The sequence below is a fragment of the Leptonychotes weddellii genome, chromosome 12 (genome assembly GCF_054177405.1).
Source record: "Leptonychotes weddellii isolate Sample4059 chromosome 12, ASM5417740v2, whole genome shotgun sequence".
NCBI classification, from domain to species: Eukaryota; Metazoa; Chordata; class Mammalia; order Carnivora; family Phocidae; genus Leptonychotes; species Leptonychotes weddellii.
The window spans coordinates 56,811,648-56,838,838 of record NC_138380.1 but is presented as its reverse complement, the minus strand read 5'-3'; the positions used below and the strand labels follow the sequence as shown (position 1 = coordinate 56,838,838).

At 37.4% G+C, this 27,191-nt stretch overlaps 1 protein-coding gene across 1 annotated transcript in view; it reads right to left on the bottom strand.

Moving 5' to 3' along the window:
- THSD7A (thrombospondin type 1 domain containing 7A) overlaps positions 1–27,191 on the bottom strand; it is a 388,294-nt gene that overhangs the window by 183,636 nt on the left and 177,467 nt on the right. The window contains exon 3 of the mRNA XM_081800925.1: positions 139–387. Within this exon, the coding sequence (XP_081657051.1) occupies positions 139–387 (249 nt within the window). The remainder of the gene's footprint in view (positions 1–138; positions 388–27,191) is intronic.

Sequence of the window (27,191 nt, the reverse complement as noted above, 5' to 3'; positions counted from 1 at the left end):
TTTCCCACTTAGGAGTCGTAAAAATCCCTATTTCTCAACCTACTCTTCAGTTAGTGTCACCTGGGTAAGCGAATGCGGGGAGACACGCAGTTTGGGGAGACGTCACAGCAGCAGAAGGCGCGGTCCTTATTTACTCACGTGGCACAGGGGGCAACTGCATCTCCTTGAGACGCACAGGGCTCTTTTTCTTCAAGTTCTGGACACTCTTTGTCGCTGCCAATAGGAAACTGCCTAATGATCCGTGTCCTGACACGAGTGCCTTTGGGGGACGCTGTGTCGTGGCACGTTTTTGAGCAGGGACTCCATTCTGACCACTCTGACACCTGGCATGCTTTGGTGATCACACAGGACTGGAAGGTCGTTGGCAGCTTCTCTTGCTGGCAAAAGCTGCAAAAGAACATTGGTATTCTCATCACAGACTAATAAGCAGTTAGGAACTTTGTCTTCTACACTCTAGAGTAAAATAAGCTTGGACATTTTTATTTCTACTTGGAGGTACAATTCCAATTTCATTGAAAATATATCAACATTTATGATGTGTAAAAGCAGTTAGACTCAAAGCTAACATTTGCGTTTCCTCCTATTTTGCAAGAGATGTTAAACTATTCATAGGAAATAGAAAATAAAGGGACTAAGCAAAATTAACTGAAACCAAGTTCACCATATTGTTCATTTCACTCATTCCCGGATTTGTTGTAATTTAGAAAATGTGAAACCAAGAGCTGTTAACATATAATTTTCATTGTTGAGTGATTTAAACAAACATGCCTGGCTAAATTAATACAATGCTATTTTAAATAGAAAATATAATTAAATATAAGTTTAACATTATTTTTCATATTACTTGGAAGTTTAGCTGCCACTTACAATGATAATGTATACTTATTCAAATAGATCAACTTTTCTAGTTCACACTTTAATATACAATACACATATAGGTATCTTAAAAACATCACAGACATTAGAAATATAAGTCTATTTATGTATTAAAGAATACCCTCTCAGTAGATCTCCCATATTTACTTATCAGTAAAGTATTTATGTTCAAACTTGTATCTCTCTACTCCTACTTCAATTAGAGGGATGTTGGATTCTAAACTGAAACGTATACATATGAAGATGATGTTATGAATGTCAATATGCACTTCGAGTGGTTTTCCTGGAATTGGATGGCCTTGTGTTGATTCTTAGTTGAACTCTTGCCCATTCTCAATAACCAATAGTGCATGTTTACAAGACACAGGCAGCCTGTCGCCATGATAGAGCCATCTGTTCCAGTGGGAGAACACAATGATAATTCTGTCTTGTCATTCAGGTGCTATATTTAACTATGGTAATTAACCATACCGAGAGGCAGGTCCATTCTAATGCAACGACTCACATTCAATCTTCTTAATTCTACCGGCATGTGTAGGAAAATTGCATTCCTAGGAGACAATTAGAGCTCAAAGCATCAAAGTCAATTTGTCTGAGTTGAGAGGTCTGGGAAAAAGAATCATCCGAGAATTGTGGTAAAAGGGCCCTGTGAGTCAGCTCTGTTTTTCTTATAATGACAGAGAGGATCAAAACCCAATTTTTACTCAAATGGCATGTACTGAGTATTAATAATACATTAGGTACACCACTAACTATAGAGCAAAACTTCCTCTGTAATAAGTTTTCATTCTAACATTTACGAGTTCATTCACAAAAAACAGGCAAAATAATGACCAAATCATTACCTCTATGATGCCTCTTTACAAAATTCTCCATATTTAATTTCCTCTTAGATACATTTCTTATCTTTCATGAGACTGTCTTCATATAAACATGCGTATATTGTATATGTAATACTTCCTAAGTTCATGTTCCAAGTACAGGCAGAGGGATTGACAATCCCTTTTAATCTTTTGTAGAGAATTTGACCGTCAGTTAACTACCTCTAGTTAGTTACCTTGGTAATCTGATAAAAATTGGGAAGTCAACTATGTTACTACATCATACTACTTATGATAAAATGGCCCCCCAGGATAAAATAGCCTGCACTGGGGGAGCTACAGGTACCTGGCGGACAGCCACAGCTTTGGGCTTCCCTGAATGTGGCGACTCTTAGGACAGGGCTTGTTTTTATAGGGACCCTGCAGGCTATGACCATGGGGCTGCTTCAAGAGATACCAGCTTCTGTGGATCATGAGACTTTTAAGCCAGGACAGCTCTTAGGCCTGTCCGATGTAGAGCTTTTCCTCCTGCCTGCTGTGCTGTGTGGATTTCTATGAGAATTCCTACCAGATGAGGAACATCTGAAACTATGATCATGTCAAGTTCCTATTCTATATCCTTCTAAGCAGACTTGATGCCAAATGTGGTCTAGGGTAGTCACGTGTGTCTTGTGTATATGCAACCCAAGTTTAAGACCTCATTTGAGACTCCCAACAATCATTTTACATTATTATTATTTCCATTTTATAGGGAAGGAGTCTCCGAAAGGTTAGGGAACATGTCCAAGATCGTATAGCTAGTTAGTAGTAGACTGGAATTTGAACTCGGATTTTTAAAAATCAGAGCCCATTTTCTTAACCATTCTTCCCTACTTGTCACAATTTAAACCGTAAATCTTGGTGTGTTCGGGCAAATGCTTTAGCTGAGGCCAATGCCAAAGTTACTGGCTAATTGTCAAACTAGTATTGCTATTTCACTGCCCCAAGATTTTTACCATCCATGTACTTTGTAAATGTGCTGCTTGTCCTAAGGAGGAATTAGTGTATGGAAAAGCCAAAACAAATATATTTCCTTGATAAATGTTAATTTTCAGAGCAGGTCCTACATATGAGAAATTAGTGGCATAAACACAAAAACAGTATTAAGTTATATTAATATGTGACATATATATTATTTATCCATCAATCTATTGTCTTTCTCATAATTTTCTAATACCCCAAACAATTACTTCAACAAATGTATATTAACTCTACTTAATATTGGGCTTTGGGTACAAAAAGTTAAGAGTAGAGCAATTAGGTTGCAAGCATATCATTCTGCTTGGGGAGGCACAGAAGATTATATGAAGTAGAAGGTCACTATGGTGAATTTTAAACAATGTATTAGAATTTGTCAGATTAAGATAAAGACAATTTATGGAGATATGAAAGAAAAGAGCCATTGGCTGGTGGGGAAAACACAGATTTTTCCCTGGCCTCAATGTAAGGAGTTTGTGTTGTACACTGGAAATAGGAGTGGAATTGAAGCCTAGGTCAGATCAAGGGCAATTATGCTGATCCAGAAAGGCACTTTCTGTGGGCGAGAGCACCACTGAAAGACGTGCAGCAAAAAGGACACGATATTTGTTTCTCTTGAGACTTGGACTGAGATCTCAAAGATTTGGATGACATATCATGAGATATGGACTGAGATTTGGCGGGATTTGGATGAGATCTCATGAGATGTACATGAGACCTCAAGAGATTTGTACTGAGATCCTGTGAGAATTGGATGAGATCTCACAAGATGTATTTTATATACACTTGATGGTGAGGTAGAGGGTGGAATATTAGGATACAAGATTGGAGGCAGGGACACCATGACGATGGTTATGATGATGTCACTGACATAATATAATGCACATACCCATAAATAGAAACATATATTGAATGCTTACTATGTGCCAGGCAATGCTCAAGCTGAAAGGTATGATCATGAACATGAGATTAACTTTCACTGAATGTCAGCTATGAGCCATGTTCTGTGTTACCTAGCATATCTAATTGTAATCCTCACAAATACTGTGTAAGGTAGAAAGTCATTTATTTGTTTGTTTGTTTAAGATAAGGAAATGCAATCTAAATGTCTCCCCTAAGTCCAGCAAATAACAGAACTGGGATTCCAACTGAATCTTTCTGCTTATGCGGTTTATGAAGGTGCCAAGGTAATGGCAATAGGAATTAAAAGGAGTTACCAACTATAAGAAAAGAGGAGTTAGAAACCATGCAACCTGATGGATAGTTGAAAGGGTTAAAAGAGAAGGAGTCATTAAATAACTTGGAATTTTTTAACTTTGGCAATCTTGTGAGCAGCACTGCATATCTTTGAAATGGGAGCTTGGAATGAGAAGCAAGTTTCTGGCAGTTGATAAATGAGTTTAACATTAATGTCGTGATTTGATGTGGACATATCCAGGACATATCCAACAGGCTAACAATCAGTAGGGAGATCCAGAATTAAAGGTCAGGGTTTAGTTGAGAGTTCTGGATGGCTTGTATACTTTTAATAATCTTGAGCACATCAGAGTTGAAAGCCAAGGCAATAGGAGTATCTGAAGGCTCACACACCAGGGTACGTTTTAGGCCTTGGTAAGCCCATTTTGTGATTGTTAGTGAGACTAAATAGGGTCACCAAACAACCCATTGTTACTAAACTATTCAGCTGCCATCCTGTACCAGTCTCCTTTATTCTGGCCATGCAAAAAGTTGACCCTAAGAGGGCGCCTGGGTGGCTCAGTTGGTTAAGCGACTGCCTTCGGCTCAGGTCATGATCCTGGAGTCCTGGGATCGAGTCCCGCATCGGGCTCCCTGCTCAGCAGGGAGTCTGCTTCTCCCTCTCCCGCTCCTCCCTCTTGTGCTCTCTCTCTCTCTCTTACTCTCTCTCTCAAATAAATAAAATCTTAAAAAAAAAAAAAAAGTTGACCCTAAGAGCTTAGGAAAACTACACATTCTGGTTCATTATAGTTTTCATGAGACCATGCCCCCTTTAGAATGTCCAAGGCATGGGCTATGCCTCTGCAAGGGTGCCCTGGCAGAAGATGTGATGGTCACTGTGACAGTTTCCTTCTCCTTTACGTGGTATGTTCAGGATAGCCCAGATGGCCAGGACTTAATGGAACAAAAGCTTGGCTTTGATACAGAAGCAGATGTTATTTAGTACACCTTATATCAGATAGAAAGTAATCAGATAAATATTGAAAAAAATGAAAAACTGGAGAGCACAGATATTTTTGACAGTTACTTTCAGGCTCTGATTATCCACATCTTTAACATTTTTAATGTCAGGTCAAGGTTAAAACTGATAAATTATAAGTTTCATTTTCGATAATTCAAGTTATTCAAGTTACACAAAAAGAAGAATGCAATTGAGTTCAAATATTTTTTTCCCTAAAATTATTTCTGTAGCTCATTTAATAATCATAACATCTGTGAAAATACACCTTCTTTCTAAGGGTAGTCCACTTCATCTCCTAAAATACCATTATCATTCTTTAGCTTCTTAAATAGAAACTTCTAAACACCCTCATTTTCTCGGGAGCTAGTCCCAACTTTTCATTCTGGTAAAAAAAGTTCTCCATAAGCTGTCACTGCTCCCCCTGCCCTCCCTCAGCTTGTCACTTAGCGAGAATTAACTTTCAGTCCTGCTCCCCAGTAGCCTGCAGCTCCGCCCGCTCTCCTCACTAAATCCACAAAAGAGTAGCCCAATTCTTCTACCCACTTTTGTCTACACTACTTGCCATTTGGAATCCCATCTCCCATCTTCTTTGCTTCTCTGAAGCAAACTCTCTCCAGATCTAGATAACATGTCCATCACGCTCAGGAAAAGTCTCCAAATATGGTCTGAAGCACCCTGGCCCCAAACAGCACCATGTGAAAATAGTTCCTTTTCATGGGAAGCAGATAAAATTATAGACTGAAACTATGGCATCATAAGTTATTAGTAAGATGTGTCCCTTATAAATAGGTAGCCTGAATACACTGAGGAGGCAAAAAAGCTGCACCTTGTAAACCCCGTTTGAAGCCTCTTTGCTTTGAATCCTCTTTTAATCCCTTTCTCTTTTTTTAAAAAGATTTTATTCATTTATTTGAGAGAGAGAGAACATGAATGGGGGGGTGAGGGAGAGGGAGAAGCAGACTCCCCACTGAGCAGGGAGCCTGATGTGGGGCTCGATCCTTGGACCCTGGGATCATGACCTGAGCTGAAGGCAGACACTTAACCGACTGAGGCACCCAGGCGACCCACTCTCTCCTTCTCTCTGGATAGATAAAAACAAACAAATAAAAAACAACCTTTTCTCTTTCTGTTCCTAATAAGGCAAAAAACAAAAGGAAAAAGAAAAAAAATAAAGTTATAGTTGGATGTCACCGTGGCACTTTGTTTCTAATCCAGGGAAAGTAATAAAGTGGTCAGAATGGCTTCTCATCATCTTGTTGCAGCCTAACATCAGCAGTCTGGGGCCCTGGAGATGGAAATTGTTCCTGAAGGCTTAGCATAATCTAGAGTTTTCTACTCAACGTTAGGTCTGTGGACCAATGGGTGTAATTAACTGGGAGCTTATTAGACATGCAGAATCTCAGGTCCCCGGGCTGCACTTTGGAATCAGAATCAGTATTTTAACAACATTCTCAGCAGCTCTATTAGCACAGTCAAGTTTGAGAACACTGGTCTTGAGGTAACTCCCAACCACGCCAAAAATATAAGCCACTCCAAATTTATAGTTGGCAAATAAATCTTTATCAGTATTAGCCCTTACTTCTTAGATAAAAGAGACTGAGTAGATCACACAATGATATATTACCAGATATGAGATGGTTTGTAAAATAATTGGATAGGCTGGAGGAGAAGGCATCTAAGCCAAGCCTCCAGGACAAATTCCAGCCCTCAGAATCACGTGGCCTTTCTCTAATCCATAAAGCTGCTTTTGCGGCTAGAGGAAACCACTTTTTTGGCACAAACTCCCCCGTGAAATGGGTCCTCTCGCTCTTCCTAAGGATCTCAGCTCAGATTCCAAGCCCAGCTCTAGCACATTATTGGAGTCTAAATCACAACCAGGTTGCAAGCAACTTCAAAAAATACGATATAGTTTTCTGCCTTTGTAGCACAGAAAATCCTACAAGAACAGTGCTATCCAAAATGTGGTCCACAGATGAGGGCAACTGTTTGTTAAGGGTATGCAAGGAGCTAAGCCCAGGAGTCAAAAGTAAGTACTGAGGCATTTTTAAAGCAGTTTGAAGTTTGCAAGACCCAAGTACATGATCTCTGGATGCAATCTGATGACCAGGGTGTATAGTCCAGTTTTGTTAATGCAGAGTTCTATGGAGAGATGCATATGGCATGAGCTAGCTATATTCTAAACATATACAATAGGACCGTGTTATTTGATCAGTAAGAAATGAAGTAAAAACAAAAATGAGAACCAGCAACCAACATCTGATCCTTTGCTGTAGAGAGCTTGAGAAGCACCACACTGGGGGAGTAGGATGGGATGATTGATGAGCCAGTCCATGTGTGGTAGCCCCTGAACCCAGCCCAATTCCTACTTCTTCACAAGGCCTAGAGAATGTGATGAGCTCATGGGACTTTTCAGAAACATAAATCATTTTGGCACTTAAGAACATATTATCTGTAAATAAGATTCATCGTAATGTATCTTTTTTAGTTCTTGTAGAAGGAGTCTGGAAGCACTTATAAAATTCTTACTGAATTAAAGAACACATTTTCTTCCTGTAAAGATGCAAATGCATTAAATAACACTATTCATGTTACAGGAGAATTTTCTATATAAAGGATTTTACCCTAAATCTTCTTGTAATATTAACAAGCATCCCCCATTTTGTAATATGAAAAAAAATACAATTTGGTGTTCAGAGTAGATTCAAATATCACTTTGTATAAAGAAAATCATATGTGTAGGCTTGTATACTCTAACAGAGTATCTTAATTTGATTAGGTTTTTTTTTTTCCCAAGAATGAAAGTGTTTGTCCCAACGCTGCCCAGAAAAATGTTAAGAGTAATGGGACTTAAACCACTTATAGGAGTATTACTGTCTCTATTAACTACCTGAGAAAAAAAGGACATGCTTTCTGAGGTAGATGCATTTCTCACATTTACTAAGATAGCCATCAGCCAATTGACAGTCATGCCTATAGTCCCATCTCTTATGCTTACATATGAACAGATTTAATTTTAAAATTATATTCAGAGATGAATATAAGAATGGAAAACTCAGATACATTTATTTTTCCTACTAATCTACCGTTTGCTTTTTCAATGAAAAAAAATGAACAGACCAAGAGGATTGCCCAGTTTTTCTGGGTCCCCAGTTTGTAGCAAGACAGAAAATGATGCTGTCACTCATAATCAAGAGACCCAAGATATTCCTAAATTGCTCCTTTCAAGTGGCATGACCGATCAGGTGGAGATTACTCTGCTTCATAAATTCCCATATAGTGAAATTACATTTTCCTAATGTAAGAGACCTCTAAGGTCTCTTTCTTCAGTAAAATTGAAGACTCTTTGGTTTTCATATCTAAATTCTTACCGGCTTGTGTTTTCAGACTGAATCTTTAAAAAAATACTTCCCCCATCTCTAACTATATTCAAGCTGCATTCCTTTTTTAAACACAAAATTAAATTTCCTGTAATTTACCATTTATTTATCAATTTGAATCAAGTTTGCAAATTTTCCAAGCTAATTTCATTCTCTAAGGGCGCCCTTTCTTTTACAGAATTCAGCAAGTTAGAAGCAATAATTCTCATGGATGCAAAACGCATGCACGGTCAAACCACTCTCCTTATAAAGGCAGAGGTCTTTCCCCTTGCTTTGATGTTTGAAAATCTTTTGTTGAGCTGCTGGGGAATGTCGCCAAATGGTGCCACCTACCAGCTGGAGTGATCATATGCTCCCTATTAAAGCTGAGGGCCACGCTGCTGGTCAGCAGCTGAATGTGAGGCTACCAGCCCAGCACATATTTAGTAATGGGATAAACTGCTACAGCAACGAGGCCTCCCTGGAAGGGCCAGTACATACATTTTCTATCCTTTCACACAGTGAAGGCTTTCATGCAGCTGCTTCCTTATCACCCAAGCTGTTCCCGGTGGCGAACCATAGTGCAGCTTCATGGCACCATCCCAAAGCCACAGGCAAGTGAAAACTCTACCTAGATTGATGAGGCAGGGTAAAAACCATCTGCCAGACTTCTAAAATGGTGTTACGGGGCAGGATTAATTTTGACAATTCTGCTCATCAAAGTCATTCTTTAACATTAAGGACGTTTTGATCCTGTTTTTAAAACTCAAACTAAACAAAAGGAGAAGGAAAACATAACCACGGGGGTATTTTAGGTATTGGTGTGGGTTCTGCACCCAATTTCAACGTGTGGAATCGAGGCTTTCCAAGGAGTACCAGTGAGCAATTCCTGGACATGAGCAAGGTGTCTGAGAATTCAGCTTAATGCTGACATTAGCTACCAGGTTCAATTGGACATGACTGCCCCCAGCACCCTTGGATGCCAGTTCCAAGTCCCGGTTGTCATCTGTGCTTCTGACCACACAGCTATAGACCAGAAGTTCCCAAGAGCCACTTCTTGGGTTTGACAGAACTTGGGAGAAACACTGTACTTCCTAGATTACTGGCTTATTATAAAAGGACAGAACTCAGGAATAGCCAGATGGAAGAGTTGCAGAGGACAGGACATGGAAAAAGGGGGCAGAGCTTCCATGCCCCTTCTAGGCCCACTGCTCTCATCCCACCCAGCACATCCACATGCTCACCAGCCTGGAAGCTCTCCAAACCCTATCCTTTAGGGGTTTTATGGAGGTTTCATTACATAGGTATGATTGATTAAATCACTGGCCATTGGCAACTGATTTAATGTCATGTCCTTCTCCCGTCCTAGAAGGCTGGGAGGTGGGACTAGAAGTTTCAACCCTCTAATCACAGGGTTGGCTCCAAAGGCAAGCAGCCTTCTTCTCCAGGTGTTTTCCAAAAGGCACCTTTCTCATTCTCAACATTTATGAAATTCCAAGTGTTTTGGGATCTGTGAGGCAGGAAATGCAGATGAGGATCAAATACATATTTTCCTTATACATCACAATATTCTGTATGAATTATTTAAAAGAATTATCAAGTATCAATTCGAATGTTAACTGTCATGTCATAATTTTCATGATAAATGGAAGAGAGAGAGAAATCAGGTCAAATATATCCAAGTTAAGGGAGAGAAGTTAAAGGCAAAAAAGGTTTGGGGCAGTGAAAATGACTGGAAAAACAATTTTTTAAAGATTTTTATTTATTTGAGAAAGCGAGAGCATGCGTGCACACGCATACAAGCAGGGGAGAGGGGCAGAGGGAGAAGGAGAGGGAGAAGCAGACTCCCTGCTGAGCAGGGAGCCTGATGAGGATGCAGGACTTGATCCCAAGACCCTGGGATCATGACCTGAGCCAAAGGCAGACACTTAACTGTCTCAGCCACCCAGGTGCCCCTGGAAAATTTTTCTATGTTGACTAAAACACTAAAATTCCATAAACATTCACCTAACCTGCCCAATTCTCCATTTCTCCACTGCTTAGATAATCTAGTGGTCTCAGTGATTACTGAAACTAGTATTAGCACTTAATCATAAAATGTAATTCATAATTCATAAAAATGTAAGAAAATCAATGCAATTATTCTAAAAGAATGCCAACTATTCCTGTTTTTGATCGCCGATTCTAGAATACTTCCCTGCTCTTTTTCTTTTTTCTCTGAACTTTCACTCTCTTAGATGAACATCCATAACCATGACTTCAACTAAAATAACTGTGGACATATTTCTTCTATTTACCTCAAATCCAATAGATCCTAAACTGAATTCAACATTTCCCCCTCAAAGTGGTTTGCTGCATTTCCCATTCCTTCTGATTCTTCATTGTCAACTCCACCCCTGCCAACTTAGCAGCAAGTTATCACAAAATCCTTATGCAGAGCATTCTTTCAATCATCTCTGCTCTCCATTCCACTCACACAGTCCTGGGCCAAGTATTCTTTGTCTGGTGACAGGAGTAGGAGGTTTAACTGCCATTTTTCTTTGTCTTCTGTATTAGCTGTCCTGCACTGCCCTGTCAGAAAGACTTTCCTGACAAATTTTTATTTACCTAATTTATCACTTGTTCAAGAACTCACAATGGCTGTCTTAGAGTTCACTTCAGTCAGTTGGAATCCTTCCCCCTGACTTTCAAGGTTCTTCATAACATCCCTATCATCTTCTCAAGGATATGAAAATGTGGGATGTTGATTACATCTGTCCAACTCTTTACAGCTCCTGTTTCTCTCTCATTTCTTTTGGTTATCTCAATCTTTCAAAGACCTGCTCAAGCACATGACATTTTTATTGAATACTGAATTTAATAGCAGAAAATTTAAAATATTGAATTTTTTTTAATCTTTTTTTTTTTTAAGATTTTATTTATTTGACAGAGAGAGACACAGCGAGAGAGGGGAACACGAGCAGGGGGAGTGGGAGAGAGAGAAGCAGGCTCCCGGCCGAGCAGGGAGCCCGATGTGGGGCTCGATCCCAGGACCCTGGAATCATGACCTGAGCCGAAGGCAGACGCTTAATGACTGAGCCACCCAGGCGCCCCAAAATATTGAATTTAAAATTAGCAAATGATATGTCCAGAATCGAGGAGACTTACGTGAATAATAATTCCTGTGACAAAGAGACAGAGCTGCTTCCTAAGAACAGTGGACCATCAGGATTGATGGAGAGGGTGAACTGGTTCAGATCAGCAACAGAAATTCTGCTTCACATAGGGGAAGGATTACAAAATATTATTGCCTCCCAGTCTGTAAAGAGCTGCCTAAAAAGAGACGAGGTCTGGGAGACTGGAAGCAGGGTCTAAGGGTCTAACATCCATTAGGATTGAGCAGTGTGGCCTTAGGGAGGGGGGCTAAAGGGACTTTTGTGACAGGTACTCTTGGACTCTCACCCCCAGACATGCTTCATCCAGACATGCTTATTTAGTCTATTTTTTTTTTTTTTTAATATTGGGGCTAATGTTAACTTTTGCTTAACTAGATGTTCTGGTGCCATTTTTTTTTCTCTTTTTATCTAGTGAAAGAAAAAAAGAGAATTTGGCCTGGAGAGAGTGGAAAGACCTACATACTTGTCCTTCTTCATAACATGATCTTGACAAATCAGTGATTTTCTCCAAGTCTCTAAAGTAGAGATAGCAGCGTTTGGCTTTTCTATTTGACAGCACAGTTGTGAGAATCATGTGAGTAATGGACAAGAGAACTACCTGAAAATGGTTAATTCCTACACATGTGAGGTATGAAGATGATGGCAAAGACGAGGCAAATAAACTTACATATTTGAATCTAACTTCCACATTAACTTCTTCTCTGGAAGCTACCTCAAGTCAACCTAAAACTGTTATCTCTGCTGACACAGAAAGGGACATTGGATGATTTACAGTCTGGTTCATCTCTAATTTCTGGGTGTATGATACTATATTCTCCTGTACTGAGCTTAAGTCTTCCTCAGCTTTATTTTATTTATTCATTTGTTTATTTTGTCTCAATGCTGGGGAAGAAATAGTGACATACACTCAATTGATGAACCACATGACGAAACATGAAGAAATCACTGTCAACACAGTGGGTGTAGGTAGTAATGGATATTTTAAATGTACTAAAACTAGAGAAGAGGCTTTACATTGGAAGATATATAGAGTTCTTAAGAAATAGTACTTTAAAACATCCTACCCACTACTCAAAAACTCTAACAAATTTTTTAAAGATGCAGTCTGTAGGATGAAGAACGCAGTTTGCTCAGTTCTTTCTACACTGAGAGAAATGGGAAAGCTAAATCATTTAAAAGAAGATAATTCTATTTGCTGTTCCATAATGCATTCTCAAAGGCTCCCAAAGGCTCAGGGAAAAAAACCAAGACATTCAGAAATAGGACATAAAAATCAACATCTTTAGATAAATTGCAATAAACAGGAAAAATGAAAAGTCATTATAAGTATATGGGAATTCCTACTAGAATATTTGTTCAACTTAATGGAAAAGTGCCTATTGCTGGCTTCACTTTTGTCTCATCATTTTTTTTTCCACTATGTTCCACTATACGTATGTTGTAATCTCAAAGTTATTTCTCTTTAGTGGTAGAAATCTCTTTTGTTGAGCTGAACTTACATGGAAGAGGATGCTTAAGAGAGATTAATAAAAAGGAGAAGTCAGGTTCCCTGTTTAAATACCTATTTGACATGTTATAATACATAGAGGGTTTCAAGTTATAAATTGAAGTCTGATTGGGCCTCTAATAGCCAGAGTGAAAGAATCTCATGTTTCAACTTCCATTGTATATATTTGTAATAACTATGAGAATTTAGAAAGATATTCTTCAGTTAAAATGCAAGGGTTTTTTTTATTGAAAGTATTTTAAGTCTTAGGGAAGATCTAACTAAATCAACATTTAATGTGTAATGAAAGAAATGAATCCAATTTTTATTTTAGAGGAGGAAGGCAATACATTAACTATATGCAGATGGTACTTTTAAATATATAGATTTTCATTTTGGGGAGGGAGGATTGACTACAATGTTCTTTTACTGTGCTACATATTCTATGGTAACTGATTAATAAGGCTATTCTTCAGAGTATATTAATTCTAACACTAATGGAGAACTGTGTACTCAGGCAGACCTATTATATTACTTATAAAAATAATTACTGCACATTAAATGTTTACAAGGTAATAAATATTCATGATCAATTTCATTAATATTAATAATAACCATCATCATTGATTTAATGGTTTGCTAGGCATTATATCTCATTATTCGTTCACAAAAGCTGTTATGCATACTGTATTTGTAATCAAATGCAATAAATTTATAGATTTAATAATTTTATAACATAATTTACTGGGCTTTAAACTTCCTGAATCAAAGCAATATATAAAAACACAGGAGGGTGTTGAAGGTGGTAGGTTAATCCAGGATACACCACTCTGACTGGCCATAAGTTTCATAAAAGTATCATAAAGCACACATATATATTTGTGTGTGTGTGTGTTTTATATGTATATATAAACCCAAGATAATATCCCCAACTGATTTCTCAATTTTTACAGATAAGGCAACCGTGACCCCAAACTGAGAAGCAATTTGCTGAATTTATAGAATTTCTGTCGCTAGCCCTCTAGTTTTATAAGTGCTGCCATCTTAGAGCCTGTTGAGAAACTTTGAGTCCTTCATGGCAGCAATCCCAGCCCCAAGCTATCATATCCTGAACTGCTGAAGGGAAAGGTACTAGATTCTTGCTGCTGGGGTTCCATGCCCCTCCGGGTGGCTTTACTACTAAGCAGCATCCAAGAGGACCCCAAGCTGTTCTCCCTCTCCGTAACATGGTCTTCATGGAGTCTGTAGGACGTAGTCTTTGCGGTAATTATCTCAGAGAGTTTAGGACTTACCCCATAGGCCCCTGAGGGCACAGCAGTATTCTGTTAGCACTACCACTCCAAACTAGTCAATCAGCCCAATCTAACTAGATTACCAGACCCCAGGAAATGGAGAGGTCTCAAGGAAAAGCCTCTTATTAGGTATGAGGTAGAAAGAGTAGCTGCTCTTTTCAAAGAAGTAACTTCACAAATAAATCCCTTGACATCCAAAGTGAAAGGCAAATTGCTGGACCCTGCTTCTCCTTACACAAAGGAAAAGGCACAATGTTTGGTGGAACTCCTTGGATTAGAGAGGAAACATATATAACACTTAGCTCTTTTGATCTGATGCATTTACTAGGAAAACCAAATAAATTTGGCAGTCTTGAGTGAGGCCCAAAACAAAACAAAGTACTTCCAGCTCAATCAGGCTTTTGCACCAGTAGCTCGAAACTTGGTTGTTATGGCTCAGTGGAACCAACAGTCATGGAATAACCACGATAGAAGGTCTCAGATTTTTGTACAAAGTCATGCTTTTTCTTTTAACCTGAACACTGCCCCCGTGAATGCCAGCCACTTTCTTTCTCCAGTCTCCTCAGTGCTTGTTCATGGAGAAGGTAGACAGGCTGGGAAAGATGAGGGTTTTGCATGAGCTCAAAACATGCACAGACCAAAGTTAACTGGAGGCTACCATTCTGAGTGTCTATCCTGCCAGTGACAGTGAACACCCCTGAGCCCCGGTACAGCACCATACTGTGAGAATCTGTGACTGGAGGTAGAGTAAGCCTTTAATCCTGGAAGAGGAGGGCAGTTTGATCTCACTGGTATAGACAATTCTTCTGGCTATGGATTTGCCTCCTTTGTTCACCATGCTTCTGCCAGCACCACCTTCTAGAGATTTACTCAATGCCTTATAATGCCTTATCCTTAGTCATGGCAGCCTCCTGCTTCTGACCAGGCAACTTGTTCTACAGTGAATGAATGAAGGCAATGGAATGACCATAATGAAATCTACTAGTCTTAACATGTACCTTGTCATCCAGAAGTAATTGTCTCTATGAAAGAACAGTCAAAAGAAGTTTCAGCTGAGGGGCCATCTGGAAAATAATAGTTGGTGAAGTTGGGATGTTTTACCTGAACCAGCAGCAAGTATATGGTGCTATTTTTCCCAGAGCCAAAATATATATTTCTGGGAACCCAAAGGCTAGGGATTGACATCTAATGATCCCCTTGAAAAATTCTGGTTTGCACCACCTCAGACATCCTGCTTTATAGGTTTTAGTTCTTAAGTGATGAATGTTTCCACAATTAGACAGTATTTCTAGTGACTCAGAAGCTGATATACAAGTGCAGGCTGTGTTTGGCTCTTCGTCCCACTAAGTGCTGCCATCTTAGAGCCTGTTGAGAAACTCTGAGTAAAAAATAGGCAGGTGTCACTTAGTTGGCTGTGGTGACTGGTTTGGATCATCATGGGCAAATGGAGATGCTGCTTGAGAATGGAGGGGCATCCTGGTTCTGCCATCTTTAGTGCTGTGAAGGCATATCCACCAAACTTAAGCAAACAGGGCATTAAAGTTTTAGGTCACTCCACTAGATAAAGGTTCCTGAACAGCTGCAATTCTAGCTGAAAATGAAAGGACAACTGAAAACACACTGAAAGAACTTAATGTTACATATCGTAGTGATGGCCTTGTAACCAATTACAGAAACCAGGGCTATGCTAACTCTCGTTTTTGTTCTACCATATATACGTGTTCATTTGTACTAATTATATTAATTTTTCCTCCCAATTGTCCATTATATTTTACATAGGGCATGCTGGTGGTGGATAATATCATGATATATGTTTATATAGATTTTGGATCGTAGCTGAAATATTACCTAGGGATGGAATTTAGTGACTCTGGGGAGAAGGTGAACATATTTTCTTTTGTAAAGATTAGTGTGATTTCAATAACATGTTGTTACTATGATATTTGCATTATTAGGATGGAAGTAAAGTATTATAAATACTGAGTATCCAAAGGAGGGGACTGACCATGGCAAATGTCAGAGACTGTCTTATTCCACTCTACTGCAATCTTCCTGGAACATGTCTTCCTCGTACATCAGAGGCCCAGAAGAGGAAGACCACCTATCTCGAATCCCTTGATGCCTAGGTTATACATGTGGCCTAGATTTTATAAGACCAATGCAGTATGTGCACTTTGGAAGGGATATGAACCCAAGTGCATGTAATTTAAAGGATGTGATCATCCTGAGACAGAGGCGAACGGTTACAAGGTGTTTGGTCATTCTTCACCAGCTAGAATGTAGCTTCTGGCTTTAAGGATGTTGAGTAGAGAACAGTGAGTAGAGGCAGGGGACCATTACTGGAGCTGTGTTCTGGTGGGCCTGGGTCATTCTCCCAGCTGTGCTTCTTCCGGCTGTGTGGCATCCAAGCTTGCTTCTCTGGCTCTCCCAGGAATTCTGCACTCGATCTATTACCAATGATAAACTCCTTTCTGCTTTTAAACTTCCCGCTTTCTGTTTGGTCTTCGTTATCTGCAGATAAGAAAACTGACCCGTATACTGGTTTTCTAATAAATTCACTTACATCTGCAATTACTACTTTAGCCAAGTACCACACTATATATTTTCATATATAGTGTACTCATTTCCTATTATTTATAAATAGCTTTCAGTTCTTTAGTTTTATCTCTCTTTTAGTCCAAAAGTATATTTGTTTCTTTTGGCTATCTTTTAGTTACCAGTTCTAATTGTAATATGCAATTACAGTAAATGTAGTCCGTTGGAAATAAATGGAAGAACATTGATTTAATCCAGATTTGTCTGGTCTCACACAGTGTATTTCATCTACTGTGTTATATAATTTTGAAGTCTGTGATTTTCTCTATTATTTTAATTACTTTAATGGGGGAAGTCCATCTACAAATTAGATACTGTTTATGTTTTCTTCTATTTTCTTCTATTATTTAACATTTTAAAAATATCTCACTAGTATTTATTTTGTTGTAAATACTAGTATTTTAAAAAACAATTCTGTCACTAAATTCTTTTTTTAAAAAGATTTTATTTATTTATTTGACAGAGACACAGTGAGTAAATTCTTATATATTACTTATGTCACAGTATTATTTATTGAATAAAGTTTCCTTTATCCACTGATTTGTGATACTTCCTTTGAAATACACTACAATTTTAAAAAAGAAAAAAAAATTTAATCCCTTAGTTTCTGTGCACCAGTAAAAGCACACTGCTAGTCTCAGTAACTTTTGACACATTTGCTACTCTTTCCTTCTTGAAGTTGTCACAGTTCTCAATTTCTCTGCTTTTAAGAGGGAAATGCAACATCACAAAATGCACCTAGAATTCAGTTCAGCATGGCGTTCTGATTTCATCTCTCTCCTTCCACTAAGTTAGACATACAATAAAATCAACTCATGAAAACACATGCAGGAACACGAGTAAGGCACGTGTCCTATCATAACAATATGGTCCGACAACTGTGATCCAAGGCTATCTCGTGAAGCAGAAGTAAATTTTGGAGAGCACTGCTTTATTTCATCCAAGAATGACATGATATTTAAGAAGCATTGCCAAAGTTGAAATTTCAGTCTTTTCTCACTTTTTCTCACGCATTGAAGGGAGTCCAGAAAATGTGGTTTCTATCAGCACTGATGAAGTTGCTCATTCTCTTATTCACTTAAAGCCCAGGAAAAGGGCTCACTCTTCAGTTCTTTCAATCTTTCCCTCTTGGTTCCTAGTGCATTCTTATTCTCTTAGTTGAGCAAGCCACTTGGAGCTCTCCCCAATATTTTATTTCACCACAACCCACAGACCCCACAAAAGTCTAGCTCTTTTGTTGCTCTAACTTGCTTTTCTTGAGAGAACACTCTCCTGCAGCTTTTTTACTATTTACCTTGGGGGGGGGGGAGGGAAGCAAAGGGGAAAACATTAAATAATGAAAAGAAAAGAAGGCTGTGAATTCTCACAAATTATTGATTTTTATTCTCTAACTTAACCATTAATTTAATTTTTTAAAAGTATTATCCCCTTATTCTTCAAGGAGACTCAAAAAAATTGCTGAATAAATAACATAAGCAATATTTTTAGAATCTCACAGTGATGGTATATTAGTGCTTTGCAAAAGAACTATGAGAATTTTATGCAGCTATATGTGAGCAAGACATTCTATGAGCCAAAGATTTCCTCTAGCCAAAACGAATTTCCTACCTGATCCATAGTACTTTGATGCCTCTTAAATTGCTTTATAGAACTATTGTATAGACATGGGCTCTCAATATTTACCAGCAACTGACAGAAGAAACCAGAGTACACACAACACACATGCATGCATGCATTCATGCATACATGCACACAGACATATTTTTAAAAAAACAAATCATGTTTCATTTTTTTCTATTAGCAGTCCAGGTATCTCAATCTAACTTCTGTTTTCAGTCACTGTCACCAACTTCCAAATGTGATTCCAAAACTTCATCTAATATCTTCCTTCTCCTCTTCTTTTACTAATTGCATTTATGCACATATATATGTATAGATCATTCATTCACTCATTTGTTCATTCATTTAGCTTTTTTATTGTAAATCACCCCCAAGTCCTTATTGGAAGTAGACACTGTAATCACTATATATGAATACTAACTGAGACCTGAAATAGATATACAAATTTCTAGCATTTTTATTGTTGACAAATGACACCAATACTTCACACTATTTGGCATTCTATTTATCACAGATTATCAACAATCACCAATTTCTTTGTTGTTACATTAAATACCTTTTGTTGCATGTTAATGTCTGGTCTAATTAGGAAGTGAACTAGAATAAAAGAAAATTAACCACAATGTTTTGTTTCAATGCTTAAATGACCCTTCTTTAAGTAATAGGCTATTTAAGAGATCTAGAGTTAATTGAAAATTGCCATTATCAAGGGTCTCTCTTCAATTAGCAATTAGAGAAAAAGAACACATATTACTGCATATGAAGACCACAGGTCTCATTGCCAGCTCTGAGCTCCAGTGGGATTTAACACAAACTCTAACTACTAACACTCTGTACTTCCTTAAACAGGTTTCAATTTGGGTAAATTCCGTAACACTCAATGTTCTAAAGCTTCTCATCTTTATTTTTTTTATGATAGATCAATCTCAGACTAAAACATAGAATAAATTCAAGGTTTTCTAACTATTTGCAGAACTTCTAAAGATAAAAGAGAACTCAAATACTATTTAACTGTTAAGTGACTCAATATTGATGAGATATTTTCTTCTGTACTAATAATTAAAAATAATTATTTCATAAACTTAAATACATTCCCTAGGAACAAAATTTGTATTGATTACTGTTATAGTTGCAACTGTTTAGTTCATCCAACTAAAAATATAATGAAAATGAAATGACTGACATAAATATTGGAAAAGATGAGAAATTTCTTTTGTTAATGCTATCATTAGGTAATCTGAAAACTCAAGAGACTTCAATAAAACACTTTCAGAATTAAAAAGAATTGGCAATGTGGGTGGATGTAAGTTAAATACATGCAAATCAAATAGTTTTACCCTTGTAAATGCACCTGGATACAGAAATGTTAAAAAAAATTCTCTCTATATTACCAAGAAAAAAATCACTTACAAAATAGGAACAAGTGCAGCAAGAAACATCCAGAATCTATATAAAAATTGTAATATATTATTTAAAAACATGACACACAAGAGTAGAAGAAACAGAAAACTATACTAAGTCTTCATAGTATTTCATAGTTACAGTCAAATATAAATTATTCCAGTTAAAATTACATGGTTCATCTTAGAATTAGATATAAATTGTGTAAGACTGTTGAATCACAGACCTGTACCTCTGAAACAAATAATACATTATATGTTAAAAAAAAAAAAAGAAGAAGAAGAAGATAGCAGGAAGGGAAAAATGAAGGGGTGGAAATCTGAGGGGGAGACGAACCATGAGACTATGGACTCTGAGAAACAAACTGAGGGTTCTAGAGGAGAGGGGGTAGGTGGATGGGTTAGCCTGGTGATGGGTATTAAAGAGGGCATGTACTGCATGGAGCACTGGGTGTTATATGCAAACAAACTACATCAAAAACTAATGATGTAATGTATGGTGGTTAACATAACATAATAAAAAAAAAAGAATTAGATATAAAGACCTCAGTATTAGAATAGCTAGAAAACCATGAAGAAAGGGCAGAAAGGGGAGTACTTGCTATTTCAAATATAGCAAAATATATTATACATTCATTTTAGAAAAGTCCATATGGTATCATATAGAAGGACATAAATAAATCAGTCATATAGTATAGAGAATCCAGAATCAGATTCTAGAAAATGTGAGATATTGATAGTTCAATAAATGAGGAAGATATGACCTATTTAAAACAGTAGCAGATAAAGTAAATTAAAAACAAACATAAAACTAAAGCCCTGTCTTATATGTACACAAACTAAAGTCCAGAAAGAGAAGATGTAAATTTAGAATTAAAACAACACAATATAAATCTTTTAAAAAGATCTAGGAGACTAAATTTGCAATCTATGACTAGGAAGGTCACCTCAACCTCAAAGGAAAATGCAAAAGTAGAAAAAAAGACTTTTGATGTTTTAAAAACTCAAAACTTGTGGTAGTCAGTAGACTGATAAATGTGTAATATTTAAAATGAATATTACAAAGACTGAATTACTGTAACACAAGCTATTAACTGGTAAGAGAAACACAAACAGAAGAGAAATGAACATGTATTCTGTTCATTTTATGTATAGATGCATGACAGCAGAAACCTAAAAATCCATATACAAACGATAAAATGCTTGGGTTTGTTACCCAGGGAAATGAAAAATCAAGTAACAATGTCATATATCTTCAGCTTGCATAAGACTGGTGACAATTAAGAGCTTTTGTTCAGAGGAACAAGAGAAAAAGGGTACTCTTCCAACACTGGTAAGGGGAATGTTAGGTGTTAGCACCTCTTTGGAAAGCATCTAGAAAAATCTCTCAAAATTAAATTTGACCCAGCAATCCCATACCTGAGAATATGTGTTATAAAAGAAAAATACCAATTCACATGGACATATATATAAGGATATTTATACGATTCTGCATGTATGGCTGGTTACTGGTTGTCATAAACCAGAAATAAAGTTAATCTCCATCAGCAGGGAATTTAAGAATTTAAGAAAAATGGATTAGAGTTATTCCTTATAAATTGGAAGGGCTTCCACAGGGTTTTATTTGCTAAATGAAATATGTACAATATGATTCATTTAAAAAAACAATGAACAAAGTAAGTTAGTTGTATGCATGCATATGTATAATCAATATGTGTAGACTTATATGAATATGGCTTGTTACTATAATATACCCCATGGGGAAAAGGAGATGTGCTTGATGCATTAATATGATGCAAAAAAGGGGGTAGCAAATTTAGCATGCATGATACAATCCAACTTATGTAAAATTATATCATACATTACAGATACATAATATGATGCACAGCCACCAAAATATTAATAGTGGTTATATCAGGGTGGTTGGATTCTAAGTAGAGTTTCCTTTTACTTTATATTTTAACATTGTGCTCTCAATTTAAAGGTATTATTATTTATATAAACAGTAAAATAAGCCTATTCCCACTGTGTATGAAGAATAATATACTTTTAAATAATTATATTATACAATATTTACATGTAAACTAGAGGACAAGACTACAGAAATATGATCAAGAAATTTAAAAAAATAAACTAGTTTCATTTACTGTTACTGAAATATACTGGATTTTCAAAGCTTTCAGATACTAATTTCAGTGTAATTTTATAATACTGATGACTGCAACAAATACTATAACAAATAGTTGAATCACTTATGATCTTTGCCGCCATATCTAGTCACAAACAACTATTTTCAGAGATAAATTTTGATATGATTTATGAGTTTTATCTAAGCTTTTCATTTAAAATAGGCAGCTAAGTAAAGGACTGTTTCTTTCATTTTTGTACTTTTAAGAAGATAGGCAACATGGAGAAAGACACACAAAAATATAAATATCAACTGATCCTAATATCTGAGTCAGTTTAAATATTTATGATTTTCTGATTATATAATTGATATTTAACTCTGATGTCTTCTTAGAATAATGTGCCTATTTTATAATTATTCTATTTTTGCCTATCTCACATCATTTCCATCTTTGTATAAGTGGAAAATGCTGAAAAACTGTCCCTATCAGGTATTGCTCATCTCTCACCTAGAAAAAGGCTCTAGTCTGGTGTAACTCTCTGACCATCCAGTATACTCCTCTCTCACGTCCGGAAAGTAAGTTGGTAATGGCAAACCAAGGGGTTGACAAACCTCTGATCACTTGTGTGATGATTTTTCTTAATAAAAACTGTCATCTAAGTAATTGGTAATTCTGTTCTTACTTTATACCTTTTTTCTCCCTTAAATACTCTAAAGTTGTAATTCCAATGAACGTTCAACCATCATTTTCTTTTGTTGAAGTATATTCCACTATTAGCTTTTTGTTTTGTTTTGGTTTAGCATTTTTTTTAGAAGTCTAAAATATTTTTATCCATCTTGCTATTTAAAAAGTTTCTGGACAAAATTCTCCAGAATTTTTTTTTTTTTTAAATCGGTGGTAGACCTATGGCATTGAGGTTACTGTCCTAGATGAATTTAATTTACCTATACAAGTACTATCACACATTTGTGTACAAATGAAATAATAAATCCAATATTCATAAAGAGATTATCCATATAAATACATAACTGAAATTGTAACTTTAAAAACTGACACTGTCAATGTGGTCATCTGTAATAGAAGTGATCAGTGCAAAACAACGGATGCAGTTTCAGGTGCCATATTTCCTAGGTGTTAATGACAAAACCCACCTCATCCTTTGGCAGCCATCAACTGATGGGCACCTCCTAAAAGTCCTCTCACGGCAGAGGGATAGGGGACAAGGATCAGAGAGATACTCTCAAGCAATTCACAGTCCAGTTGACAGAACACTGCACACGAATGATAAAACCTGGCCTTATTATCAAAGGCAATTTAATCTAGCAAACTGAAACACTTCATTTAGGCCCAAGAAAGTGGAACTAGATATTTTCCATTATTACTGTTTGTTCAACTTTTCCATCAGCCATTCTCAGAAAATGTCCCTGGCAAGCAATAAAAGCTCACCATGGACTATTCAGCAATGTTCACAGCAACAAAATGGGACAACTGCCCCCACTTCCTACACAGTCTCAGCTTTACTTGTTCCTCTGACTCCCCTGGGCTCCACACTGTCAGCTTCATAATGAAAGTAGGTGGTAAAATGAAACTATGCAAAATATGTCACCAGTGCACTCTTACCAAGGAACTCCACAAATCACATTAGGAAATGTTTTCTTTTCAAATTGATTTATTTCACAACACTTTGCTTTGGTTGTTCAAATGCAAACAGCTTCAGAAATCAAATTTGCAAGTCTAAAATTAAGATGACACAGCAGAGCATATGCATCATTCATGATGATTTCATAGTGTTCCCTCGCCTGATTTACAGTTGTCAAAATTAACATTGCATGTCATGATCCATTATGTGTTTTGCTCAACACTATATTATCCAAATCACAACAAATTCAATTAAAACTAATTTCAATTCATTTCAACTCTTCCATTTTTTTTAGCTCCTTTCTACCCTTTCCTTTCTTTCTGCCAAGGTATCTTATAAACCTTATATGATTCTATATATGACATCCTTTTAATGATAATTTCTTCATAACTTGCAACATAATCTTTTTTCATATTTTTATTTTTTAATCACAGATTTGGTTTATCTCACTTTCCTTTCTTTGGTTAATCTCCTTTATTCCATAGAAAACCCCGTATTTTTCTGAAGTAAGTCACAGGATTCTGTCATGGAGGGGTGGTTGTAGACATAAGCCTCTGACATTTAAAGATACAAAAATATAAACAAATTCTCTCTGCATACACCTTTATTTCAAATGCAGTATCTTACAAATCAGGAAACAAGGATGAAATTAAGAAATGCTGTTAATAAATAATTTTGCAATAAAAATCTATGATACACTAATTCTTTCTTCAGGAAATCTCCATGATGTATTTGAAGATCAAAATATTCAATGGCGTTGGCTGTCACATATTTGTACTGGGTTTACTGAATATCATAAATCATGCAAAAATTATTTTTAAATATCCTTATCATAATATTATGTAAATTTTGGGGCACCTGCGTAGCTCAGTCAGTTAAGCATCCAACTCTTGATTTCAGCTCAGGTCATTATCAGGTTATGAGATCAAGCCCTAAGTCCAGCTCTGCACTGAGCATGAAGCCTGCTTGAGATTCTCTCTCCCTTTGACCCTCCCACCCGGCTTGCATGCTCTCTCTCTCTCTCTCTCTCAAAAAAAAAAAAAAAAAAAGTAAACTTTTACATAAAGAGAATTTAATTTTGTGCTTAGTAGGATGTATCTAAAAATAATATCCTATTAATTATATTTTGGATGTTTCTAGAATTTAAAATACATTCCCTGGCTAGTGTGAGTAGAACCCAAGATTCTATGAGCTTAGCAGAAAGACATATCCACATATACAGTGAAATGTATATACTTACAAAGTAAACACATCTTCTTAACACTGGTGTCATCCTAGTATATTAAAGGTATGTAGATGTAAAAAAAAAAGTGTTTATTTTCATTGGAAAATCAAATATACACTGATTTCTTTCCACCTATGGAATATAACTGCTCTTTTGAAAGAGATTTAAAGAACCTAATGGTAAGATAAAGTTCGTGTTCTTTTCTCCTTTTGTTTTCAATGATCTTTACCATCTAATTATTTTAAAATTATTCTGTTCTATTAATGAAAAATTCCTCTTGCAGGGAAGATGTTGGAGTAAGAGGACCCTAGGCTCAATTCCACCCACAGATATACTTAGAGAACACTCTCATTAGTGTAAATAAACCAGAAAATGACCCAAAGACTGGCAGAATAGATTCTGCAAGTAAATGTAGAGAAGAGGCCACATCAAGAGGGTAGGAAGGGCAGAGACACAGTCAGGAATTAGAGGAACTCACAGGACTGTCTGCAGAAGGAAGGAATGCAGCTGCTGAAGGGAGGGGAGAGAACCAGACCCCTACATTGAGGAAGATGATCCCCACAACATTTGGCTTTGAAAACCAGAGGGGCTGAATTTCATAAGTTCTTATAACCAGCACAGTGTAATATCTGGAATTTTAAAAAAATCAGCAGGCTCAGAGCTGGGAGATCCTGGAGGGTGAGAGGAAACTGAGGTCCCACCCTTAAAGAGACAGCACAACAGACAGCCCAGAAGCAGTAGTGTGAAAGGCACCTGGGGTATATGGGAGGTAGAGTTATTTACTAATCTCAGAGCACATCCAAGGAGACAGAAATCTCTGTGGAACTCTTCCAGGAACAACGGAATTGACAGGCTCCACTTTCCACCCTGGTCCCCCAGCATAAACACAGGGCTACCTGCAGGACTTGTTACCTAACTTGCTAGTGCCACCACCCCAGCCTGCACTGTGCTTCTGCCAATCCACCCCTCCTGACAGCCTACCTCAGTCACAGTGCTGCAGGGCCCCTTCCATAGAGAAGGGAGCATGCACAAAGCTTGCCAGCACTGCTGCCTCAGCACCCCACCCTCCCTCTGTGCTGTGTTTCTGCAGATCCACCCTTTCCAATATGCTCTTGGCCAGAGCCCATACAGGGTGGTGCCAGAGGCCTGAGAGTATGCAAACAGCCCTTACAGTGGCCAGCACTACTCTAAAGGGACTCCTGCCCCAGAGAGAGGGAAAGATAATCACACACATACCAGTTACATGGAGGTCCCAGCAGTGGGCTGGAGGCAGATAACTGGACTGACTATAGGGGACAACACAGGGAAAGTGCCCTGCAGTTCGGTGTTGCTACATCTCTGGCAAATGCCTGGTCTGACTCAATTCAAGCCCAAGGTATCCCCAGAATGGCCCACTAATACCACAAGGAGCAAAGACTGCCCAAAACAGGCAAAGAGAGCCATTGCAGATGATTAGACTGAAGGAAAAGTTGGTTCAGACACAACAGCAGGGTACACGCATCACACATAGGAGACACCCCTGAAGTGCCAGGTTCTGGTGAACATGGACACTATAGGGTAGGGCACTACAGGACCTCTTCTTCGAAGATAAGGCCATTACTTTCAAGTGCAGGGGATGTGGCTATCTTTTCTAACACACAGAAACAAACAAGAGAATTAGACAAAATGAGGAGACAGAGGAATGTGTCCCAAATGAAAGAAAAGAACAAGAGACCTAAGTGAAATGGAGATAAGCAACATGTCTGATAGAGAATTTAAAGAAATGATTATAAAAATACCACTGGACTTGAGAAAAGAGTGGAGGACATCAGTGAGACACTTAACAATGAGATAAAAGAAAAGAATCAGAGATGAAAAACATAATAAAGGAAATTAAAAAGACATTAGATGGAATAAATAGCAGACTAGATGAAGCAAAAGAACAAATCAGCAACCTGGAGGAAAGAGTAATACAAGTAATCAAGCTGAGGTGAGAGGAAAAAAATGTGCAAAATGAGAATAGACCTAGGGAAATCAGCAACACCATCCGTGAAATAACATTTGCATTATGGGATCCCAGAGGGAGAAGAGAAAGAAAAGGCGGCAGAAAGTTTATTTGAAGACATAATAGCTGAAACCTTCCCAAATCCAGAAAAGGAAACAGAAACCCAGATCCAGGAGGCACAGATATCCCCCAACAAAATCAACCAGGGAGGTCCATACCAAGACACATAATAATTAAGATGTCAAAGGCAAGAAACAACAAATGTTGGAGAGGTTGTGGAGAAAGGGGAAATCCTCTTACACTGTTTGTGGAAATGCAAGTTGGTACAGCCATTTTGGAAAACAGTACAGCGGTTCCCCAAAAAATTAAATATAGAGCTACCCTATGACCCAGCAATTG